The following is a 25,473-nucleotide window of genomic DNA, read 5'->3' on the forward strand; positions in this document are numbered from 1 at the left end:
AATTTTTCATGGAGTCCAATGCTTTTTACCACATTGAAGTTGAAGCATATATTGTATAGATTTATTGGAGAAAATATGACTACTTTCTCATTCATCTCCTCCACCTGCAGCCCCTGCTAAAACAAGGTAGCATTCGTATGTATACACTTTTGTGTAGTTAATGAAGCAGCAGAAAAATGAAATATATGCTTACAAATTATGTGTTAAAAAAACATGCATGGGATTTGATGCTACTTTAGCTCTGCTTATGACTAGAATGCTTATTGCCTTTAGTAGGGGGGCTGGTGGAGGAGTTAAATGAAAAGCCAAATATCCTAACTCCAATAACTAAAGAAGCATACCCCATTTTGCATGCAGTAAGGTACTCCACCATGTGCTTATCCTGAAAATAGGACTGGAGTGATAAATGTGCAACATTCAGCTTAATTGCTTAGTATTTAAGGTGTAAAGTATAGGTTTATTGCAAGAAAAAACATTTCTACATCGTTTGGCAGGATCCTTATACAGTCGTGGGAAAAAAACTCTTTGAATTGTATGGTTTTACATATCAGGACTTAATAGAAATTACCTGTTCCTTAGCAGGTCTGAAAATTAGGTAAATACAACCTCAGACAAACATCACGACATATTACACAGTGTCATGATTTATTCAACAAAAATAAAGAAGCAGTGTATGAAAAACTACAACCTTACTGCTGTACAACTACAACCTTACTGCTTCCATAGGAATGCCAAGTAGAAGACAACTGCTGCTAATCAATTGATCATCAGCAAGTTTGACCACCTCAATAAAAGCTTTGAGCAGTTTGCTGGTCTGGAGCATTCAGGTGTGTGTCAAAACAATGCCAAGGTGGAAAGACATCAGCAATATTCAAAGAGAAGCAATTGTTGCTGCCCATCAATCTCGGGGAGATTATAAATCTATTTCCTAATAACTTAAAGTCAGTCGTTCTCCACGAAAAAGATTATTCAAAAATGGAAAACATTCCCAGGAGTGGACATCCCAGCAAATTCACCCCAATGCTCAGATAAATTGCAAAACAAACCAAGAGTCACATCTCAGACACTACAGGCCTCACTTAGCATGTTAATGTTCATGACAGTACATGAGGGTTGCCAGGAGAAAACCTCCTCTCTAAAATGTTTGAGACGGCACAGTTGCAAAGGTTTGCAAAGCTCTATCTGCAAGATGTCTGAAATAATGTCCTTTGGGCAGGCGAGACCAAAGTGGAGATGTATAGCCATAATGCCCAGCTCCGCTTTCTGCAAAAACCAAACACAGCATACCGGTATAAGCACCTCATACTAACTGTCCAGCACGTTGGTGGAGGGGTCATGAGCTGGGCTTGTTTTGCAGGATTTGGAAGCCTTGCAGTCATTGAATCGACCATGAACTCTGTATACTAAAGTATTCTAGAGTCAAATGTGATGCCATCTGTCCGACAGCTAAATCTTGACCAAAATTGGGTAATGCAACAGGACAATGATTCCAAGAATACCAGCAACTGTACAACACAATGGCTGAAAAAGACAATAATCGAGGTGTTGCAAAGTCCAGACCTCAACCTGGTTGAAATGCTGTGGCAGGTCCTTAACCCCTTCGCGACCTTTGCCGGTTCAGGACCGTCATGACATGAAGGTCACTAAATGACCTTTGACGGTCCTGAACCGTCAAAAAGTAAAATAAGCTTAGAAAGTGATCAACGATCACTTTCTTCGCTTAAAGGGTGTTACTGTAATGCCTCGATGTCGAGGCATTCAGTAACGCCGAGATCGGCATCGGGGGCCATGTCTGGCCCCTCCCCGAGGCGTCAACAACCGCCATACATTGTATGGCGGCGGACGCCCGTTTTAAAAGCGTTTAGGAGGCGATCAACGATCGCCTCCTAAACTTAAATGGTGTCGCTGGAATGCCTCGATCAGGAGGCATCCAGCGACACCAAACACTTACCTCTGGGTGGGCTGTGACCGCTCCGGAGAGCGGTCACAGCCGCAGCTGCCGGTGTTCTTCGTCATCAACAAGATGGCGGCCGCCCTGTAAAAGCAACAAACAAGTTTTTAAAGTTCGCTAGATGGTCTAGAGAACTCTGGCTCCACTTGCAGGTTGAATACAGGTACTGCATTCAACCATGCAAGTCAATGGAGCCCAGCTTTCTAATCACAATGTGATTAGTAAAATATAAAAAAAAAAAAATATGGAAAAAATTAAAAGTGCTAACATTTAAAAATAATTATGCAGTGATGTCACTAGATGAACCATCCAGCAAAATGTGTAAAAAAAAATATAAAAAAAAAAAAAGTATTAAAAAAAATAAAATAAAAAAATAAAGTTTATTATTTTGAGCAAGTGCTAAAATTTCTCAAAAATCTCAACAAAGAGTTAAAATAAAAGCACTTCAAATACCCAAGGGGTGTCTAATATAAAAAAAATGGCTGATGGGGTAAATTCGGAGTGGCTGAGCTCAAAGATAGGGCATAGGTACAGACTTTCCAAAATGGACAAAAAAAGCGCACTTCCCAAATGTGGCATTTTAAATCTCAAACAACACGACAAATCCATGCATGTCGGGTATCACTGCACTCAGGAGATGTTCCTGAACACACATTGGGGTGTTGTTTGACAGTGGCATATACCAGGACCTGTATATCTATAACTAAAGTACAATTTGTGTGAAAAAAAATTACTATTACAAAGTTTGACAAAGTGTAGTTGTATAATTGGTGCATGGAAAGGGTTAAAATAACAGCATTTGGAATACCCTGGGGTGTCTAGTTTTCAAAAATATATGGTTTGAATGGGTTAAATTGAGTTAACCGGCTTCAAAGATGTTCCAAAGAGGAGATGGAGGCAGAATGACCAGATTTGTTAAAAAAGATTTGGAAATCATAAAACGCTGCTTGTACTTATTGCCCTATAACTTACAAAAAAACGGCAAAAAAACATAAAAACATTGGGTATTTCTAAACTCAGGACAAGTAGTAGAATCTATTTAGCTAGTTTTTTTACTTGCTTTTTTAGGTGAGTAAAAGATTTTTCAAATAAAAGTCATAAAATGTGTTTTTTTTCAATTTTTCACCATGTTTTTTTTTTTTTTTTTAATAGTAAATAAGATGATACGATCAAAGTAATAGTATCTGAAGAAAGCTCATCTTGTCCTGAAAAAAACAATATATAACTTATGTGGGTACACTAAATGGGTGAGGAGAAAATTACAGCTGAACACAAGCACCACAAAAGTATTAAAACAGCCTCGGTCCCACAGGGTACAAAACGAAAAATGAGCCCGGTCCTTAAGGGGTTAAGAGAGCTGTTCATAAACAAATGTCCACAAACCTCAATGAACTGAAGCAACGCTGTAAAGAAAAGTGGACCACAGCTCCTCCACAACGATGTGAGAAACGGTTAGTCATACAGAAAATGATTAATTTAAGTTATTGCTGCTAAAGATGATTCTACAAGCTATTGCATAATAAGATGTGCTTAGTTTTTCACACATGGATTCTCCATTTTGGCTTTATTTTTTTAATAAATCATGACACGGTGTAATATGTCATGTCATTTTCCTGCTTAAAGAGGCCAATGGCATCAGGGAATACCGAGGCCATGAAAAGGTGTACATGGTTTGCAGCAATGCTTAGGTAGGTGGTACATGTCAAATAAACATCCACATGAATGACAGGACCCAAGGTTTCCCAGCAGAACATTGACCAAAGCATTACACCTTACTACATTTTGTTCAATCTCGGTGTTGGAGACTGAAAAGAACCTTTGTACATTGGATGTTACAAGATGTCTCCTGCTTTATCCTCAGTTCACAGCACTATGGATGATAGACTGGTGACTTTAAAAGGGAAAAGGTGTCAAGGCCTACTGCTGCTCACTGGAGTGATCCAGGCTAATGAAGAGGTCTAACAGGCAATGACAAGATATCCCTTTTAAAGATTGAGAGCCCATTATACTAGCGGCAACATCTTAGGAAGAGAGAGAAAATGCTTCACTGGATCTTATTTGCAAGGTGGAAGAACTTGCATACCTTTACCTAGCATTACTGGAAAAAAATAGAAAATTCTCCATCTTTTGGCAGCATTTTTTTCCACCCCAAAAAAAACTTTAGATGGTGCCGTTAGAACATCCTATTGCATTTCTGTCTTGCGACGTTGACATATGAGTCGCTACAGATGTAATGAGTCAGTGTTCCCATTGTTGTTAATGCAGGGTTGTAACTTCTGTCTATTGCATGGGTTTAATCCCATACTGTATTGTTTAATTCTGTAGTCATTTGCAATGTGTTTGTATCCATAAATAACTGTACACAAAATACCATGCTACTAATTTGCACATTTCTAATTTTCAGTGAAAACCCCAAATTAAGCCATCACACTGAATTCTTTGCACGCGTCTATTTTTTAATTCTCTGTAGCTTGAATTGTAATTATGACGGTTTCCTCAAACGTTTATCCTCTGCTTATTAAAATGTATCTGTGTGTTTACTGCTTTGCACTTACAACGTGCAATACCATCAAAATATCTATTTGTTTTTTACTTGATTTGCTGTTATAAAGTACTGGTTCACAGTTAACTAAACAGGGCAGCTGCCTTGAATCAGTCCTTGGGCATAACTCTTCATCCCCTGCATCCTCTGCACTTATTGCTATTGCAGACTTGTGGATATCATGTCACATCTAAACACCCAGTAGTAGACTCTGTTTAGATGAAGAATAAGTGAAGAGGTCTGCTGGGTTGAGGGAATCTTGGCCTGGGACCCATTATGCTGAAAGGTAGCCCTTTTTTATGTACTGACACTATTTACAAGACTGTCACCTAAATTTAAGTATCGCAAACCTACACCGAAACATAGGATTGGAGAGAGGATAAGAACCATTCTGCCAAATTTTCCTGATATAAAGGCTTAGACCTTAATCAGACGTTTTTATAATAAATTATAATTTTATTCATCTGCCTATTTCTGACATTTACCACCCTGAACCTACTATTTTCTGGGGCATTTGTGTCACTGTATCATGTGATGTCAGTGGTGCGCTACCCCAGGGGGAAGTGGGACAATTACCCGTTCAGGGCTGTTCCATAATCACTGGCGTAAGTGGCAGAGCAGCTTGGCCATGTAACACGATGTAAAGATTCTTGTCTTGCCTCTTGGTCTTCTTTCTTGGTCTGCTCCTTCCCACATACCCGCTCCATTAACCTGGCCTCCTGGAGCACTTTCACAACAGGGTGGACCCTTGGCGCACACCACGGGGACAACATCACCCCTGATTGGAGGAATGAGGAAAAGGTGGTCCACTTGTTGTGCACCAAGACTCTGCCCTTTTGTGGAGGTACCCCAAGAGGTCAGAATAATGCAGACAGATTTACAGAGAAAGAGAGGTGCAGAAACGCTTCTATTTCTCCACAGATGTGTCTGCATTATTTTGGCCACTTGTAGTACTTATACAAAAGAGCGGAGCCTCTCCCCTATACCTCCAATTGGAAGAGAGGGTATATGCGAAACCTCTGCCCTGTTGCGGAACCACTCCAAGATGACTGGATATTGCAACGGATGGTGAGGAAATCCGGGCAAAAAAAGAAGATAGAAGAACAAGAAGTTGACAGGGACATGGAAGCGGTTGAGGGAGAAGGTTGGGAGACATTGAGTGAGAGACAGCAAATTTTGTTTCTGAATGGAAAAAAACCCTCCAAATTCTGTCCGAACAAAAAATCACACCAAAGCACCCTTGAATATTAAATATATAAATAAGGCAGATTGAGAGACATTAGTGGTCCCGCTAAATGCACTTACAAGTTGTCAACACTCTAGGACACTGAACAGATCACAGTGCTGCCAGAAGACCACCAAGGATCAAAGGTCCTGCCTTAATACAGTTGAGATTTATTATATACAGGGACATCTCTATATTTTTTATGTGAAATAAGTCAAAAAATATAGTTATAAAAAAACTGTGGAACCCAACACTTGTGGCCATAAATATTTTAAGAAAAATACATGTAGATATAACTTTATAAAGAATTAGTGTCAAGCTTCTATGGATAACACCCTTCATCCTCTAACATTTATATGGTAAAAAGCTCTCAGAGAATGATCACTGAAACAAGTTTCACATAATATTTCCACAGCAGCAGATGGCTTTACTGCGAGGGATTATCTGATATATTGTATGACATATTTTATGATGCATATTGTAGAATTCACTTGATCCCACTGTACTGCAGCACTGCTCCAATCCAATGTCAGACACAGAGGTGCATGTGAGCTCATCATCCCCCACAATGCTTTGCGCTGCACTGATACCCCAGTCACTCGCCCTGAACCTGCTGCTGGATGTTGGCAGCATCCTCGCTTTTTTTGCCCTCCGATAAAAAGTAGCTCATTGCAGGGTAGGCTTTAAATCGCAGCCACGCCTCCCGGATTGCTGCAGAGACGTTGCCTTTAAGGACCGGGTCCGGGATTTTAACAGCACCGTCTTTCTTCCCGTTAAAGGACATCTGCTTCTGATTCACCGGCCGTCGCAAGGCGCTCACGTTCTGCGTTGCATCGGCTTACCGGAGCGGTCAATCTCCCCAAGCCTTAGGGCAATACAGGTGGGGCATCTTGGACAGTCAGGATGGTGTCCTGGATCATCTCCCGGCTGGTGGTGTAAGTATGGCTTAGAAAAGTATGTGGCTGCGCCTGGTGGGGCAGATATTGCATGATTTTCACATGATGATTAGAACAGTCCATGGAATGATGCTTATGGAACATGCACTCCTTATATCTGTCATTATTGGTTGGGTGCATGCAGTGCTGCAGGCTGTAGGCAGGTATATGTACATATGGGCCAGGTCTGTGCACACCATGCTCTTACTGATGATGTGGACTAGTGTTTGCTGCTCTGACTCCAATGGTGGTAACCATTTTTTTCATGTAATGTGAGCAGTCAGTGATATCTTGCATTTGGATCCAACATGCATCAGAAAGCCCTGGGCCATCATCACATGTACCTGCAAGGGCTCAGGGCTTTAGATCCTTAGCAGCTTGGTGCACATAGTCTCTATAAACAGCCATTCTTTTATCAGTTTAATGATGATGAGATGCTAGGCTGTAGTTTTTTTTATATTGTTGATGTGTTAGCTGATATGCTGTTTGTTTGGTCATTTCCCTTCTCCATAGAAGTGGGGAAAAAATATACGATTCTTCACCAGAATGACAGTATTTATAAAATATAAGACTGGGCAGAATAAATAGGTTGATTGGCAGTTCTACTAACCCCTTAAGTGCTGGAAAATCTGTGCAATCATTTTTAATGATGTCAAGTTTGTTAAACTTTTTGTAAATGCTGTGGCTTTAGCTGTGGGACACACATTCAGTGTTTGTATATCATAGAAGGCTAAGCTGACTGCTCTGACTTGGTTGTTTTCCCCGTAGCCAGTTTTAGTCTAGTTAGCACAATCCTCTGCTAGATCAGTAAAGCTAATCTGTGTATTATTAGAACAACAGTAGAAAGATTAATGCAAACATCTCCTTCTCCTGCATTCACATTCTTTATATATTTGTGATCACGAATTAACAGCCAATATACATTTGTAGAAATATATATTGCAATTTAGCTGGTCAATTTTTTCCTGTTATTTTTACATTTTACTTTAATTATATTAATTATTTTTTAGGCATTGCAATTAATAAAAATAGATTTTTTTTATTTTATTGATAATTCCTTTTTTGCTGTCCTGCAGGTTGGTATTTGGCACTTTGTATCCAGCATACTCATCATACAAAGCAGTAAAGACTAAAAATGTCAAAGAATATGTAAGTTTTCAAATATTATTTATATTATTATATATTTTTTCACATATGGACATGGGGTTAAAGTTTAAGTTATATTTTGTCTTTCATATAAAGTTTTGTTACTATAAACACAAAATTATCAAGAAGAAATTCTAAGAAGTCCTAATACTCATTTGTAAAAACATTCAATTTCTTTAATTATTGCTCCATATTGATGCACTTAGCGGTGGAATTGTTCCAGTTTTTCTTTGAATAACATGGCCCTGAATCTGTGATGCTGTTTATCCCAGTTTCTATAACTGTAGAAACATAAGAACCAATTCAGTATTTACAAATGTATCATAGGTTGCATTTATTGCTGCTACGCTTCTTGTTAAATTACTGACAATTATATTCTTGTATTTTAACGTCGACAAGCTAAATTCTCATTTTATTAGTAGGTGAAATCAATTTTCAGCAGATCAGTGATTCTCAGAGCATTTTCTTTCATGTGGCCACAAATACATACATGTAAACATATATTCTCATGGAAAGAGACTACATGGACATTTGGCCTGTGTGGCCATCTAGGATGGTGGCCGTACCAAAGAAACATGATAGGTAGATAGATGCGGATATGTTATTTACAGATCAATACAATTAAATATTTCTGTTAAATACAATTAAATATTAAACACCTTTGCTGTGAACCTATAACCAATATCAACTTGGAAACATATTGAGCTCATTCATAACAGGGTGAGTTAATTGCCCTCGTTGACCTTCCTCCATGGGTACAAACAAAAGGGGCATCCCATAAAGTAGGCAACCTCTCTAGTGCTTACTCGAAGCAGGAAGTGTCGGTGGAACCAATCATTTGAGACCAGCAGAGGTGGAATCTAATCAGTTTTAAATCACCTCCCCAGGTATTCATGCTCTCACACACAGTCATCACCCAGATTATAAAAGGCAATCTGTTTTTGAAACACAATCAGTAAAGGGGCATCTTGCAGATAGTAAGATAGTAATTTCGGTTGAAAAAAAAGACCTTTTAGGTTACAAAAAGAGTCAGTCAAGTTCTACCCTTCTACATTTCCTTCCTGCTTTCCCCCGATCTGTTCTTTTAAGACATATTAAGCAGTGAGAAAGCATTGCAAATTTCCTGAAGTATTCTATAAAAAAAAAAAAAATACAATTATCACGCCTGTAATATACATTGTATACAATGGCGCATCATAGATTCTTTTGTGCAGTGATGCGACAAGCAACGGAGTGTCTGAAACTTGGCTCTTGTAAATAATATGTAAAGCAAAAAGATTAGGGACAAAAACAGCCTCCTGGAAAGTAGCTGACTTGACAACTGTTGCTATGGAAATATCCACTGTGCAATTGAGTTTCCTAAACCTGTTCCTAAATATATTTGGGTTTTTTTGTTAAAGAAAAACATGTAATGGTTTCACTTTTTTAAATTTATATTTTTTGGTTGATGTTACAATTCCAGAAGCGATCACCTGGTAAGTAGCTGTCTTGACAACTGTTGCTATGGTGATATGCACTGTGCAGTGGAGTTTCTTAAACCTGTTCCTAAACATATTTGGTTTTTTTTGTTCTAAAAAAATTTTTTATGATTTAACTTTTTTACATTTATGCTTTTTTGTCAATACTACAAACTAAAGGAGATCATGTGTTTTTAAATATCAGGTGTTCATTTTGGTATATGAAAATATTACTTATTTAAGTGCAAATATCATGTAAACTATTTTTGGATTTGTTTCTCTCGGTAACGCTTGCTCAAGGCAGCTACTGCTGGAAAAAATGCTTTTTTTTTATTTTATGCTAGCAACAGAAACAGCCAAAACTGCTTTAAATTCCATTGAAATCCGCATCTTAGGGTAAGAAAATAATTCAGCCTGTAATATGATTACGGTAAATAAATCTCCTGGTTTTAGATTTTTATATATTATCACGCTCAAAAGTTTCTCAGTGACTGGCTCATGATGAATAAAGTTTAAAATTCTATAGCAAAGATGAATATATTGTCCTATAACCCTGATCTTTTCGAGTAGTAGTGCCTCCAACCCTACTGGAGAATGCTTTTCAAGGTCTTTCACACCCAAAGCATTATGGGAGTTTCATGGAACTTGAAACTGAAGTGATTGCATTCAAGTACCAAGATTACTTTCAGCAAATCCTGACACATTATCCCAACCTTTGTCTGGCTCATTAGCCATGGAATGCATGGTATTAACCTCTTTGCTTGGAGATGCATATACTTTATGTTGCTTTGCATTTTGGGGGATCTTCATGAATTAACTGAAAAAGATCAAGAATGAAATAATGAAATGTCAGTTCTCTTGTCTTTTTGTACAGGGTGCCGTTTGTTCCATTGGATAGGTAGAATTGGATAGGTAGCGATACGGGGATTCTAGTTCTCATGGTTTCCAGCAGTCGGTAACTTCGTAGTTCCGATTGGCTGCAGCGTGTTCCTGACCTCACTACAGCCAATAGGAAACTGACCCTTCCTCGCTGAATATTTCAATATATTCTTATTGGAGCCTCTCACCTTGTTGGGAGCATCAGTATTCTGCACGACACGCCTAACACCATCAAACGATTGAATCATATTGTTAAACGTTCTTAATTATTCCTATAACGTTCTTAATTGTTCTTAGTAACATATTATTAATTATGTTGCAACTGGAAGCTGGATTCATTTCAGATTTCTTTTAGGTAAAATGGATGATGTATTGGATTGTCTTTGCCTTTTTCACTACTGCTGAAACGCTAACAGATATTATCCTCTCTTGGTAAGTAACATAGTGTTTGTACGTATAAATTATCAATTATTATGGATTGCCACTTTGTTTATGAGTTGAATATTCTGGTTATTAATGCTTGGCTGTCAATTAAAGTTATCTTGGTAGTTCAGTGAACTTGTTAGATGGGCAAGGTCACTTATACCTGATTTGCAAATAAAAGTAACAATATTCCCTAAAACAGCCAGGTGTCCTTCATCTGGAGGGTCAGTCTCAATTCGGGACCCAAATTCCAATCTTTCTTATATACAGAGGAAAGTATGAAGGAAATGGTGTGGGGCTGAGCACAGCCATTTCAGAGCCATACCATGTCCAGAAAGAAGAGAATTGTTGACTGTCTGGGCATTATTACAGATAATATAGAAAAAGAAACACCTTCACGAGTGGGTAGGTCTTAAAAAATGAATCTAAAATAAATTACAGTACCCTACAAATCTTGCTGCTCCCGCAGATCAACACTCCTCATAAGTGTTATAACAAATGATGTATAGGCAAAGGTCGGGGCGCATAGATATGTGGGAAAAAAATAAAACAAATATAGTGTAATAAGTAAATACGAAAAAAATAAAAATAGAGATGTTAGTTGCACTCACAAGTGTATAAGAAATTGAAAGCTCGTCAAAAATCCATATTCTCTTTCGTCTTAGGAGCTTCTGTGTAGAAGATAAGAAACAAAATAGTGCAATAAAAAAGATATTGTTTAATGAATATAGATTAAAAACTTACAAACAAGTAGGCATAACAACTGGGTTATGCGTAAAAGCAGTGTCCTTTATAAAGATAAGTGGATGATCATCAAGTCCATGTAAAGTCCAGGTTTTCAATAATTGTAAAGTTTTCCAAAATATCTCAATGCGTTTCGTCAATATTGGCTTCCTCAGGAGAAAATTTAAGAAATCAATCTGCCTATACATTATTACAGATAACATGACTTTTAGGATTTCAATGATGGGAAGAAAAAGTCTGGCAAGGGGGTTGGGGGCTGTAGGGCTGCAGTTTACCCCTGGACTACTCAGGATTAAAGATCTGGGATTATTTGTCTGTTCCTATGCATGGAACACTTTATTGCTGAGCCATGTGGTTTGTCTTGCCCCCAGGGCTGAAAGTTATCAGCCCTGCCCTGAATTGGCCAAGACGTTGGTGGCTATTTATAAAGAACAATTCTGATGCAAAGTGTTCTTACCACCATAGCAACCAATGGAATGGTCCTATCAATGGAAATATTCTTTTGGTTGCTATGGTGGTAAGATTGCTTGTAAAACTTTATGCCCGAAATGCCTTGTGCAAGTTGAAATAAGAGAGCTGTGTACTGAATGGGGAAAGAGAAAAGACACATAAATCTTATCTGCATAGCAGATACATGTGCGACCCAGGAATCTGACACTGAAATAAATAAATCTAGGTCTAGAATCTAGAAATGAATGTTGAAACGTACCGGCTCTCAGAATGTATGTCTACGTGTTAAACACGGCCTAACTGCAGACTGCAGCTCTGCTAGAACACATTTTGTTGAGAAATAAGGTCACTTCTTCTCTGACAATCCAAATATAGCTGTTTTTTCAGCATTAATCTCTAGGCAAGCGTGAACTCACATTTTGGGACAAAAGGTGATAACAGCCTTCCTACGCCTGTGATAGATGTTACTGTAAATAAAACAGGAGTTCAGGTGCAGCTCTTGCTAATAACTGTTAATAATATATATATATATATCTCTATATATATATGGTTTTAACTGTATAAATGCCAGTCTTCTCTCCATGCCACTACTGTGAAAGATTAAAACTTAAAAGATACACTAATTGTTTTATTCATTTTGATGTAAAATGTTCAAATTGCACAAATTCAGCAATGAAAAGGTAGGTTTCAAAGAGCACAGGAAAAACATAGTGCTGTAATGGCAGTCATGGAGATTAGGGCAACTTATTTTAGGAGAGGCTAGTGCAGCTCTAGGGTTTTAGGGTCTCTAAGAATAAATATTTTACTGCTCGTCCGAAAAACAGGTGAGCATTTAATAATACACAAAGGAGGGGGATACAGAAAGAAGAAAAACAGAAGGAAGGAAGCCCAAAATGAGAGTAAGAAAAGAAGAAGAGAGAAACCTAAAAGTCATTTACATCCCTCTAGACAAGCAGTGGATCTCGTACAGCTGCTCCCCAGCCCCATTCGTAAGCGATCTGTGGAATCAGATATCTCACAGTGTCATTAGGAGAAGTTGGGTGGGGGGGCATGAGCGAAAAGCCATAGTTGCCAAATGGCTAGTTAAGTTAATCGGTAGTAGCTGGGCCCCATTTTTTAAATGTTTGAAGGGGCCCCATGCTTGTTATTAGTAGGTAATCGGTGTCATGGGGCAGGCGTCTCTGCTCATCTTGCTGGTGGCAGGGAGATCTGTGTATCAATCAATGTGTTATGACATCAAATACAGCCCCATGCTTCAATGGAGTCATCAGAGATGCCATTAGTAGCAAAGACCCCAGGTCTTGATGCTCCTATGGTAAACCACAGGTAAATAGGCTGATATGGATACAGAGGTCCAATATTTTTGTAAAGGCCCTTTAAATCAAATGTGCATTAATAGTAAGGAGTAGAGTTTTTATTTTTCCTATAAAACCCATTCAATTTTACTTTCACAGCACCATGATTGCTGTAACCCTTCATATCGATGAGTGTAAAATAGTACATTCTATAAAGAAATGCTATTAGCTTTATGTAACTAGCTTTTACTGCTGCTTTGGATTTATTTCTGGAAACTGATTTTATTGTTGTGCTGTAACATTATTGCAAACAAACATTGTCTGTGCCCTTCACTCATTGTTGTTTTTTTTTTTTGTAATTTTCCTTTTAGGTTTCCTTTTTATTTTGAGTTAAAAATTGCTTTTGTGATTTGGCTGCTGTCTCCGTACACTAAAGGGTCTAGTGTACTCTACAGAAAATTTGTCCACCCAACACTGTCCAGTAAGGAAAAGGTGTGTGTTTTTGGTACACTGTATACAAAATCTATGTCTTTTAAAGGTCTCACACCCAGTCCCTTTAAATTGTGTTGAGGGCTAGCAATGCTAACTTATGACTATCCCCTATCCTTAACTCAATGCAACTGTCTGGGGTGCCTGAATTATTGGGTACCATGTAATGGTGTATTCTTCCCAAGGAGATTGCCTGTTGTGGTGGGAGCTTCTTGATCACTTTTCTGGTGGCAGGTTGCCCTATTGGATCCCAAATACATGTGACCCTATTTCCTTCCCTGATGTCTTTCTTTTCTAGGAGCTCAGTATGCTTATAAGAAATTCAGCTAAAATGAAGTTGCTTATCAACAAGCTAAGATTGCTTTTATCAGCACCACACGGTTAATGTGTCAATTAGTGTTATGATGCAAGTCAGTTGGACAATATATAAAACACTGTGTTACTGTATAATAATTAGTATGGTGTAGTTTTGTTTATTGTTGATAAGTATATAATCACTAACATTTCATGTATCATGGGACCAGCCAAAAGGCAGTTAGGCGCTTGTGGGTAAGCCTTCGTATTCTGCAGGTCCCATAAGTGATTATATAATTAGCATCCCATGATTTTTTTTTCTTTTATTGAAAAGTGACAGCAGGAATTAAATAGCATGGTTTAGGTCTTGCATGTCATTTTAGATCAAGGCCACCCTACCCTATAAAAACCTGTCATGTTTAAATTTGACATATATACAGCATACTGTTGTACTGTGTTGTAGACTCTAGTACAGGGGTGTCCAACCTGTGACCCTCCAGCTGCTGCAAGACTACATCTCCCATAACCCTCAGCCAGCTCATTAGCTGAAAGAGCATTATGGGAGATGTAGTCCTGCAGCAGCTGTAGGGCCGCAGGTTGGACACCCCTGCTCTAGTATGTTCTGGCGAACAGCAACCTGTTCCGACCTGGAGCGGCAGTCCATCTGCTGCAAAATAGGAGGGCAAATGGTCTGGTTAAAAAGGAGACTTCTGATCTCTCCAGCTAGCCCATTTGCACAATGGCGGAACAGTACAGAGCCACAGGCTCCATAACATATAGTAAAAGGTAATACACAGAGAACTGGGATATAATGTGAGGACAAAGGCAGGAGCTAGGGGGCGCTGTTTTGGGTCAGGCCTAGGGCAGAAGGTAAACACATTGCTGCTGGTGATTGTTCAAGAAAGAGAGGCCTGGCAAAACCCAGGAATGTTGGTGTTTTGGGGATATACAGAGCTTCTGATTGCATGCCTGCCCCTCTAGCCCAGTTTTATCCAAGCCCTGACTATTCTGCTGTCCCTCTAGTTAACCATCATCAGCAGGAGCTCTAATGATTGGTGACCTATCTAGATTTCCAAAATGTTGATCTATTTTATAATATGGGGCTATATTTCAGTGCCCTATATTGTCGCAGAACTACAATGTCATTTATTTATGTGATGATTCTTTTAATCGATTAGGGCCTTTTTGACTTGATTTACTTTGTGGAAAAGGTAGATTTAACAATACCATTATTGCTTTCCTGCTTACTGAACATATGTTTTTTGCACAAATAATGTGTTTTTGTAACTGGTCTTTCTCAGGAAATTGATGAGTATATAGCTCAGGCGCGGGACAAGAGCTATGAGACAATGATGCGTGTTGGTAAAAGAGGTTTGAACCTTGCCGCAAATGCTGCAGTAACAGCTGCTACTAAGGTACTGTATATTAAACACCATTTAATCTCCCACATATACAGATCTATTTCACAAAGAAAGCAAAGTAATAATTACTATAAAAAGTTAATGCCCTCGGTGATGTCCTCTAAGATGCTTTGTTCAACTGCCCTCATCGTCAAGTTTTTTGTTTAAATGTTTTTTTTTATTGGTGTCGAGTACATAGCAGAGGTTCATGCATTATCGCCATTAATTGATGTCTATGATGTCTTATAAGCTTTTGGGATATCAGAGGTCTTTTCTTGAGAGATTACATCTGAAAAGGAGACTTCTTTTTTTATTGCACACTTTAGTTTTCTAACATTAACTTTTTTCAATATAATTTTCTTAAGGGACAAGGTGTGTTATCAGAAAAGTTGCGTAGCTTCAGCATGCAGGACTTGACCTTGATTCAAGATGATGATGCTGTCCACTTACAGAGTCCAGAGCCACGGATACGCAGTGCTTCCAGTGGGCATGTGGAAACCATTGTGGATTCAGGTACATTATTCCTACGGCTGACCCAAGTATAGAGATTGTCCCATGGTTTGGGTAGACTTGCTTGGGCATACAGTACATTAAGTTTAGGTGAAAAACATGTAGTGAGATTACTGGAAAGACCTGAAGTACTGGAAATTGGGGCAAAGGTCAATGAGAATGGACTAGATCATCGATGGAAAGCTCTTATTGAAAACACACCAAGTGGCAAGGTTATTGATTTGGAAATTTCAAATAGACACCGTTAAAAATGGAAAATGTTTTTTTGTAATGGAACCGATAATTATAAAAATTGACACAATTTAATAGTGAATGAGATGTGACTGCTGCAGGATTGTGGTAAGAAGAGCTCTAACCATTCTCTATGTACAGGTTATCTTTCTTAGTACATCTGCTTGATGTGGCCAGAAGACGAACAGTAGGCAGCCTGGCAATTTTAACTACCACAGAACAGGCACATAACCAGAGACAGAAATGCAGAAAGGAGCCCTTGAGCTATAGGCATAATTGAGTATATAGGCCTATAGTCAGCAATATGCATATGTAGGCCTATATTGTAACACAGGGAGGAGCAGTAGGCCACCTGCCCTCCGACACAAAAAGCATTGTTTGCTTCTTCATGTGGCTATGCTGTCGTAAAGGGACACTCTAAGACATCTCCTGACATGTGATATGATATACTTACTCACTGCCAGTCAGCTCTGGCTTGGCAAACGTTCTGGCCGGGTCTAATGAGACAACGTCCTCCTATTTATATCAGTGGGAATGCTTTCTTCAAGCAGCTGATCAATGGAGCAAAACATCCGACCACACAGGAGGGGTAGAGGTGCAGCTTTTGCATATGCTAATTTATGTACTTATTTTTCTACTTTAGTAAATACTTGAAAAGTACTTTAATATTCATTGCTTGGTGAGATTCATGTCTGTGACGTTGGAAAGCCCTATTAACCTGCACTGTACATCAACACGTGGGAGAAAGTATAGCACTTTCCCAGACAGCCAAAGATGACTGCTTCCACCACTAGCCCACCATAAAGAGGTTGGGTGGTTCAGACAATGGCACAGTGTAGCAGTGTGGAAGTGGTATACTTGTGGGGGTTGGGGACTCCCTTGACTCTGGGCTAAAGGGATAAATCTACATCTTTGACTCCTTGGGAAAATTCCACTAAGAATTGTTAACTGCTCACTGTAATATATGATGTACATATGTGCACAAATAACATAAAACTGTTTCTTTATTCCCTTTGCTGCATTGGTGGATCCCGTGTAAGTTCACCAAAATGACCTGACTTGCCACTATTCATTGTTAAACTTAAAAACTTTTCTCATTTCAGGGAGCGAATGACTATATTATAGGAAATGATTGGGTTTCTGAGTAGGTAAATAAATGTAGTGAGATTTTCCAAGAGCATCCTGTACATCTGCCCCAGATTAGAATTAGTACCAGGGATAGATTGATCATACCTAAGAATCACACCTGAAGGGAGGTTACCTGAAGCTCTTCCTCTTCTGAGTGAGTGACTTCTCAAAGGGGTTGGGCTAGCCCCAGAGAGCCTTTAGTGGGTGGGGAGTGGAGGTGAAGTGGGAGGGTAGTAGGTGTGAGTGGGTGTGGCCAAACAGACACAGGGACCTGGGGAAAGAAGTGCTTTCCCATAATAAGTAGTCATGATTAAGATTGCATAGACAAAAAAACATGTTTGTGAAAAAAGTGAGTTCATATAACTTAAGCTTTTTGAGTGCCCATCAGATATGTATTTCTTTAACATAAGGTTGTCGTGGCTAGTTATCTATACCATATAAAATAATGGTTTGCTTTTTAATATTATTTAATTAAATTGCGGTTCCATTTAGACAAAACATTAATTGAACTCTCTAGTATGTTCAGCAAATAACTGCTGTCATTTAATCGTTTCATCTTAAAGTGTAATCATGCAAACACATCACAGAAATGTTAAAGAGGCTTTTCAGGCGCTATGTCAACAACCTATCAGTGCTTGCATTTGTGTCACATGACAATTAAGTGCTCCCAGCAGAAATTATGAAATGATTTTACTTGAGGAAGGACTTATTTTAGGGTTTGGTGTTCAGCAGTATGAGAAATGATGTTTCTAATACAAAAATATGTTATGTGAGTTTGATTTCCAACAGGATATGTCCAAATCTCTAAAATTATAAAAGCAGCCATTATTAACCATTATGACGAATCATTCTTCGAGAAAAGTCTTGCGTTGCGTCACATCAATCAATCTGTGATGCTCACCTCAGTCCTTTTCCATGCAGTACCATCTATATGTGTAGCTCCCGAAGATCAGCGGCAGAGTGTGAAATCTGACGGAGAGCTGTCGGACACAAAGACTGAACAATCAGATGAAGATGCCATAGAGAAAGTGCCCAAACGCACAGCTAGTGTTAAAAGTGTCAAAAAAGTAACAAAAGCAGAGGTAAGGTATACCTTATGTAGCAGGTATTTCATACTTAAAAGTATCTGCCACTTCTGTAATTATTATTTTTTTAGTATTATGTATATTTTATCATGCAAGTTCCTGCGGTGAACACATACTCTTCGAAATCTGAATGTATAAACGAAGAGCCAAGAGATCATTCTAGGTCATTAAAACTGTTAGCTAGGTGCGTAAATATTCACAATGTGCCCCTTTCTTACAGCCTTGTTTGTATTTGCTCCAGCCACAGGCCAAGAACCTAAAAATGCGCCCTAAGAAGAAAGCCACAGCATCCAGTGTGTCTGGAGAGTCTGCGTGAAGATGGCTAACCATGTCTGTCTGCATTTAATATTCACTCTTCTCTTTTAAACCGTTTGAGGACTTTGTGCCTCAGAAGCAACGGCAAGTACTTAGGATCCTACATGCAAGGGGTCGGTATCTGCAAGACAAATGTTTATTAACAAACTAGAAATAGTTTACAAAGCCACATTTGAGATGTGCTATACACCTTATATTATGCTGTGCTGGAATCCACTTCAGAGAAGCTGACTTTGTTATATACACAATTTACCGTTATTAATGGACTTAAATATTCACAAATTGTTATAAGCGCTAAAATAGTTAGAATTCACGAACCAGAGGAGCAGAGCTTCCTTATACGACTGTACCAATAATTTTAAAAAGACAGAGGAGCCAGAAACCCACTGCGTTTGGTTATGTATCTTAAATCAGACACTTAGGAAAAAAATCACAACAGAAATTCTTCTATTTTACAGTTTTTACTTAACTGAAAATATACCAGGATCCTTCGAGAAATTTGGCATCAGGCGCTCTTCATGCTTGGGGTGAAAACCAAAAAAGCCGGTTAAGAAGCAACATTAAAAAAAATATACATGTTACCAGTGATATTGGCACTTTAAGATAATATGTACAGGTGTTCTTGATATCAATATATATATATTGCAATTAACATGTTATTTTGATGCAAGTCAGCCAATATAGGGTAATTATGTTCTTTTCGTGCTGTCTGTCGAAGTATTTATTTCAAATCTCTTTTTTTTCTGTTAAACAATCTGAAGCTCTAGAATTCATGGTGTATTTCGGTGGAACGTTACCCTAGGCCTGACCCAGAGAAGCACTAGTGACCACCCCTCAGTATCCACCTGCCATCTTCCTCATGTTGTCTCTTGGGCTAGACACAAGGACATAACATCGTATGCAGGTCCACTGCCTCAGAAGGCCTTGCAGCTCTGGGTATGAGATACTACAGAGGCTATGCAAAGACCTTCTCAACTGGCCCACTAAGCAGCGGCATTCCAGGGAACTGACTGCCCTATGGTATATTTTCCCCACTAATGTGGCTAATAAGCTGCCACCTCCAGACTTGCAACATAAGGTGTAGAATGCTACATTATGACTAGATACGTCTGTTTTCAAGTGAACATCTCTAAAGCATTAAGTTACATTTGAGAAATGTAGGGTATGAGGGTTTTCGCTATGGTTGATCTGCTTGAAAAGTGCTACTGGTGGACAGTGACACAAATATATAATTGACATATTATCCATAGGTTCATATTCATGTTTACCCAGGGTATGCGGTACTGCACAGAACTATGGGAATGGGAACCTTGACATGTAATCTCTGAAAGGAGTGTCATTTCCGTGTGAGCATCAGACAGCTGCCTGCATAAAGGAACTGACATTGTGTTTACCAGGTCTTTGTGAACTCCCTACTTGTGCAAGTTAAACGTCTACTAGACCATTCACTCTTCACTTGCTTTCTGTAGTCTGTTTGGCAAGTTGTTTGTTAAGCAAATTGCAAGAGTCATGCTTGATAAATGTAATTTTCCTTCCCATGAAAAACATGTCAATAACAGTTCTGTGTTATGGCATTCCCGCCGCATTAGAATGACGTGCCGTTAGGATAGCACCAGGAACTCTTGTTTGTAAAGTGAATGAAAGGAAACATTTATCTTAAAAGTAAATGTGAGTTTCTTGTCTGTAATTCACTCACATTAGTATTCATTGTATTCATAAGATACGATCAGTGAATATTAGTGTTAGCAAAAAACACAAACCTGTGAAATGATAATTGGAACAAGTACGTGAAAATTGGAAGAGATGTTCAGAATGTGGCCACACACTACAAGTGCTCTTGGCTATGAGTTTCTATACAAGTCCCACTGTTACCTCTACCAAATTCAGCATACCCACATAGCCATACAGCTGCCGCTTTAAGTTACAGTTGACCTGTCACCTGGCTCTTATTGACTGTATTTAATTAAACTGCATATAGCAGAGTTTAGTGCAGTGGTTTGTAGAGCAGAAACTGCTTAATTAATGGCTTCATTCTTGTCTCAGTTCTTCTCATGACTTGGAAACTGCAGAAACGAAATGGTTTCCACCAAATGCGATACAAATATTGCATGTTACATGACATGCCTGTTCTACGTGACATAAAGCTAAATGAGCACGGTATCCCTATTTTCATGCATATTGGAGTTTATTTTACATTGACGCCTATGCATTTTACTGTATGTAGGTCGGTGCAAGCATTTCTTTAGTTAATGGAATTAGAAAATGAGACTTCTGTGTCATTTAACTCGTTACCCAGTTGACTCTATTGAAAACATGGAGCATTTGTGTGTACACATCTGGAACAGGCCCAGTAGCACTCTCATTCACGTCAATTGGAGCTGAGTAGCATCAACCAATCAAATGTATGCTATCTAAAAAGACTGTTTTGCTAGCATAAATGTGATTCGCTGCTGTTACAAACACTGTGTTCTGCTCCCATTGACTCCAATGTGAATGCTACTGACAAATGGAGCCCAACATACATTAACAAATTAATTTAAAGTGAATTTCAAATACATTTATATTGGTGGTTTTAGACACTATTACCTGAATTTATTAAGTATACTGAACTGTAAGGTGTAGGATTTGGGAAAGTGACAGATTATGAAGGGAAGAGGATATGATGTGCTGTGCCTACCCTGGAAGCTTTGGTTGAATTTTTTTTTTTTTTTTTAATGTTTTCTCCAAAACTAAATTCTGGGTACAACTTATAACAAGGATTATACAAATTGTTACATTAATATTGTTTGATATGGTCTGTATATGTATGAAAATATCCTGAATTTCAAACAGACTTTGCTGTAGGACAAGAAATGTTTTTACCATGGGGTGTGACTGCATGTTAGGATCCATCTTTAATAACAGCCTTAATATACTGTACTTATTATACCTAGAGGATACTGTATACAGAGCTGCCTTTAATACTTCTGGTTTTCATGTCATATAGTTTACAACCATCCAACGATGAATTTCCAGGTTCTTAACAAGTAAATCTCCAGGATTATTTTTTGTTCTTTATATTTGGTTTTGCAATGCTTCTTGGCTAAATGAAGCCACTGTTGATGTGGTAGAGATTAAGGAAAAATGTAGTCCCTAGAATGTAGCCAGGCTCAAGGAAGCTGCTCCTTGTAACCCAGTAAAGGGGCAACCCTGGGCTTATACTTGCATCTACTAAAAAGGGGTAAATTAACCAAATCCAAGGAACAATCTCTAAACAGGTGATAATGTGTCATATAATATGCGAAACTGGTGATAATGTGTCATATAATTTGTACTGTTAACACAACTGGATATTGGAAAAAAAAAAAAAAAAAAGAATGACTTCAGTGACATGGAGATAAAACAATATGCACAATCATTGTTTTATTTGATTTTTATGTATTATTTAAAGGACATGCAGCAATGGCTTTCCAAGAAAATTAGAAAGCATTTTTATGATGTGCACCAGGTTTCTCTGTGCCAAACATACAGATCGCTTGTGAACAACAAGTGGCTGGACTGCAAACTCCATAATCTAAGAACTGATTGCAGATGTTGGCAGATGCAGTCCATTCACCTGTTTAAAATGACGTACCAGCGATGTATTCTCTCCTTTGGGAACCTGGTATCGGCTGCACTTGTGTTTTGGAATTAAAGGGAAGTTTTAAATTCAGGTTTAATTAATTTGCAAGTTTAGTAAATCCCTGACAGATTACAGTAGGGATACAGGACATGTCGCTAATGATTTCAAATAACATTTGCACTTCTTTTGATTGTATTGAATTATTTAAAAATGTATTTATTTGAATCATTTTTTTATTAATATGTTGTTTTCATTTAACAGGGGCTGTGAATCATAGAGTTAGATTACCAAGATATATATATATATATTCAGATTTAATTCTCACCATATGTGAATGATTAAGCATTTTGGTTAGAATCTCTCTCTGCATTTGAACAATCTTTGTAACATTTCAGTTATGTTACAATTTAGTTATTTTTTTGAGTCGAGAAATAACTATTTAATATTAAATAATGTTGATACGACTCACCAAAGCTGGTGCATGTCTTTTTTTCTAATTAGTTAAATAATTTTCTTCTGCATCATTGCAGAGCTCTCTCTTCCATTAAATTAAGTTCATTGCATAGGTATTTTAAATGAGATAATCACTAGTGTTTGCCATGGGATTTCATATAGTATTGATATATGGCATTATACGCTCAGGAGAGATAATATAGTTTAAAAAAAATTAAGCTTTTTCAAATCTTCCTGGTCATGGTTCTAACACAAGTTAATTTCCAGAGAATAGCGCTATTAGGAGTGTCTAAGCTCTGTCAATGCACTGATGTTGCTGTGAAAATGATAATTATATTGTGATTCCAATATATCCTATACAATAGATACCTTAAGGAAAGTATACATACTGAATGCAACATGAACAATGATAAAGAGAATAATGATGAATGTAAACAATAAAATGTTGAAATATTGACTCTGTGTGAATAATTATTTCACATTTACCACCAAAAAAATTAAATTAAAGTAGTTAGTTTTTAATAGAAAAACCACTTAATTTCTTAAGATGATCTCTTTTTCCCATATCTTCTCAAAATGCACATTTTATAAGACAAGTGTTAGAAAAAGAACCATGGCTTCGTATCTTTATGGTTCTATGTGCGTGTTCCAGTTGGGACCTGCGTCTCTCAATTTGTTCCTACCGTGTTTCCCCGAAAGTAAGACAGCGTCTTACTTTCTTTTTATCCCTAAAAGCCCCACTATGTCTTACTTTCGGGGTATGTCTTATATTGGGAAAAATTTTTCGAATTTAATGCTTTCCTACCTTTCCTTTCTTCTTTCAGCTTCTTTTCCTCCTCTTCGCCAGTTCTTGTCTCCTTCCGGGTCAGAGGGCACGGACAGCGGTGGGCGCGGCTTCAGTGTTGTGCGCCGGGATCTGACAAGAAACCCCGGCGCACAACAGCTGTTGCCGCGCAGATCACAAGGGAGCGGTATCGGAGGTCATTAACAGACCTCCGGCTCCCTTGAGTGATTTTAAGCCGGGTTGAACCCGGCTTAAAATCACTCAAGGGAGCCGGAGGTCTGTTAAAGACCTCCGATACCGCTCCCTTGCGAGCCTGCTCCTCCAGCGGCGGACATTACTGTCCGTCTCTGGAGGGGTGCCGGGTGCCGCAGGTTGGCACCCCCTGGAGTGTGGCGCCCTGTGCGGTCGCACACCCCAAAGGTCGGCCCTGCTCTAAGGGGCCGGCCTTAGGGGTCTGCGGCCGCACAGGGTTTAAATAAAAACATCGGGGGTTTTTTTCAACTTTATTTAACATCCTCCATGTTAAATAAAGTTAAAAAAACTTTATTTAACATCCTCCATGTTAAATAAAGTTTTTTTTAACTTTATTTAACATGGAGGATGTTAAATAAAGTTAAAAAAAAAACCCCGATGTTTTAATTTAAATCCTGTGCGGCCGCAGACACGTAAGGCCGGCCTTGGTGGGGACTTCCCGGCCCCTTAGAGTGGCGGACCCGGTCGCAGGTGCGGCGGGCCTAAGGGGCAGGCGCCCCTTATGCCCTGCGTTAATGCGGCCGTAGGCCGTAGGCAAATCCCCCGTGTTTCCCCGAAAGTAAGACATATGTCTTACTTTCGGGGTACGGCTTATATTAGCTGACCCCTCTGAAACTCCCGATACGTCTTACTATCGGGGGTGTCTTACTATCGGGGAAACACGGTAGTGTTATTGTGATGTTTCTACGACCAATAGAAAGCTTTCCTCTAACAAAGAGCAGTTTGGTTCACACAAACACTACATTGCATGGAAGTTGCCTATAGCAGCGCTTAAAAAAAGTCACATTTTTTTTAAAATATATTTTTCCTTTTTTTTAAAGATTAAATAATTTAATTATAAAAACCTTTTCTATGTTTACTTCCAGATTTATGTGTCAAAGACATCCTTTGATCTTAGGTCATAAATACATCAGATAATTTAGGGTGTATCTTTGTCTTGATAGGCACGTTTCAACAGTACTATATTACAATTACTATGCACAAAAGTTAGCATAATCACAAAGTGACAAACACATGCTTATACAGAGGTTGGCAAACGGCATAATCTTAAAGGTGCTGATGGCGCTGCTCTTGCAAGTCTTCACTGTAGGTTAGACGATGATCTCCTTAAAGATCCCAAGCTCTAACACCAGTCTTCTTTGCAATGTGACTTCTCTGGAGAATAACCAGAATGAGGAATCTGCACACTCCAAAGGAACTCAGGTGCTTAACCCCTTCGCGACCTTTGCCGGTTCAGGACCGTCATGACAAGAAGGTCACTAAATGACCTTTGACGGTCCTGAACCGTCAAAAAATTAAATAAGCTTAAACGGCGTTACTGTAATGCCTCGATGTCGAGGCATTCAGTAACGCCGAGATCGGCATCGGGGGCCATGTCTGGCCCCTCCCCGGGGCGTCAACAACCGCCATACATTGTATGGTGACGGACGCCCGTTTTAAAAGCGTTTAGGAGGCGATCAACGATCGCCTCCTAAACTTAAATGGTGTCGCTGGAATGCCTCGATCAGGAGGCATCCAGCGACACCAAACACTTACCTTTGGATGGGCTGTGACCGCTCCGGAGAGCGGTCACAGCCGCAGCTGCCGGTGATCTTCGCCATCAGCAAGATGGCGGCGGCCTGGGAAAAAAAACAATAAAGAAGAAAGAGTTCGCTAGACGGTCTCCAGACCCTCTAGAGAACTCTGGCTCCACTTGCAGGTTGAATACAGGTACTGCATTCAACCAAGCAAGTCAATGGAACCCAGCTTTCTAATCACTATGTGATTAGTAAAATATTAAATAAAAAAAATTAAAAAAAATGTGCTAACATTTCAAAATTATTATGCAGTGATGACACTTGATGAACCATCCAGTACCAGCAAAATGTGTAAAAAAAATATAAA

At 38.8% G+C, this 25,473-nt stretch overlaps 1 protein-coding gene across 1 annotated transcript; it reads left to right on the plus strand.

Annotated features, from left to right (window-relative positions):
* The first annotated feature begins 6,621 nt into the window (after positions 1-6,621).
* Positions 6,622-18,500, plus strand: LOC149299691 (receptor expression-enhancing protein 2-like). The gene is made up of 8 exons (XM_089486126.1): positions 6,622-6,653; positions 7,730-7,802; positions 10,491-10,567; positions 13,419-13,539; positions 15,132-15,245; positions 15,596-15,743; positions 18,021-18,181; positions 18,426-18,500. The coding sequence occupies exons 1-8, from the start codon at positions 6,622-6,624 to the stop codon at positions 18,498-18,500; spliced, it is 801 nt and encodes a 266-aa protein (XP_089342252.1).
* The last annotated feature ends 6,973 nt before the right edge of the window (positions 18,501-25,473 follow it).

The sequence above is a fragment of the Sceloporus occidentalis genome, unplaced genomic scaffold, assembly GCF_023333645.1.
Source record: "Sceloporus occidentalis isolate IW3139 unplaced genomic scaffold, rSceOcc1.0.p SCAF_28, whole genome shotgun sequence".
Classification (NCBI taxonomy): Eukaryota; Metazoa; Chordata; class Lepidosauria; order Squamata; family Phrynosomatidae; genus Sceloporus; species Sceloporus occidentalis.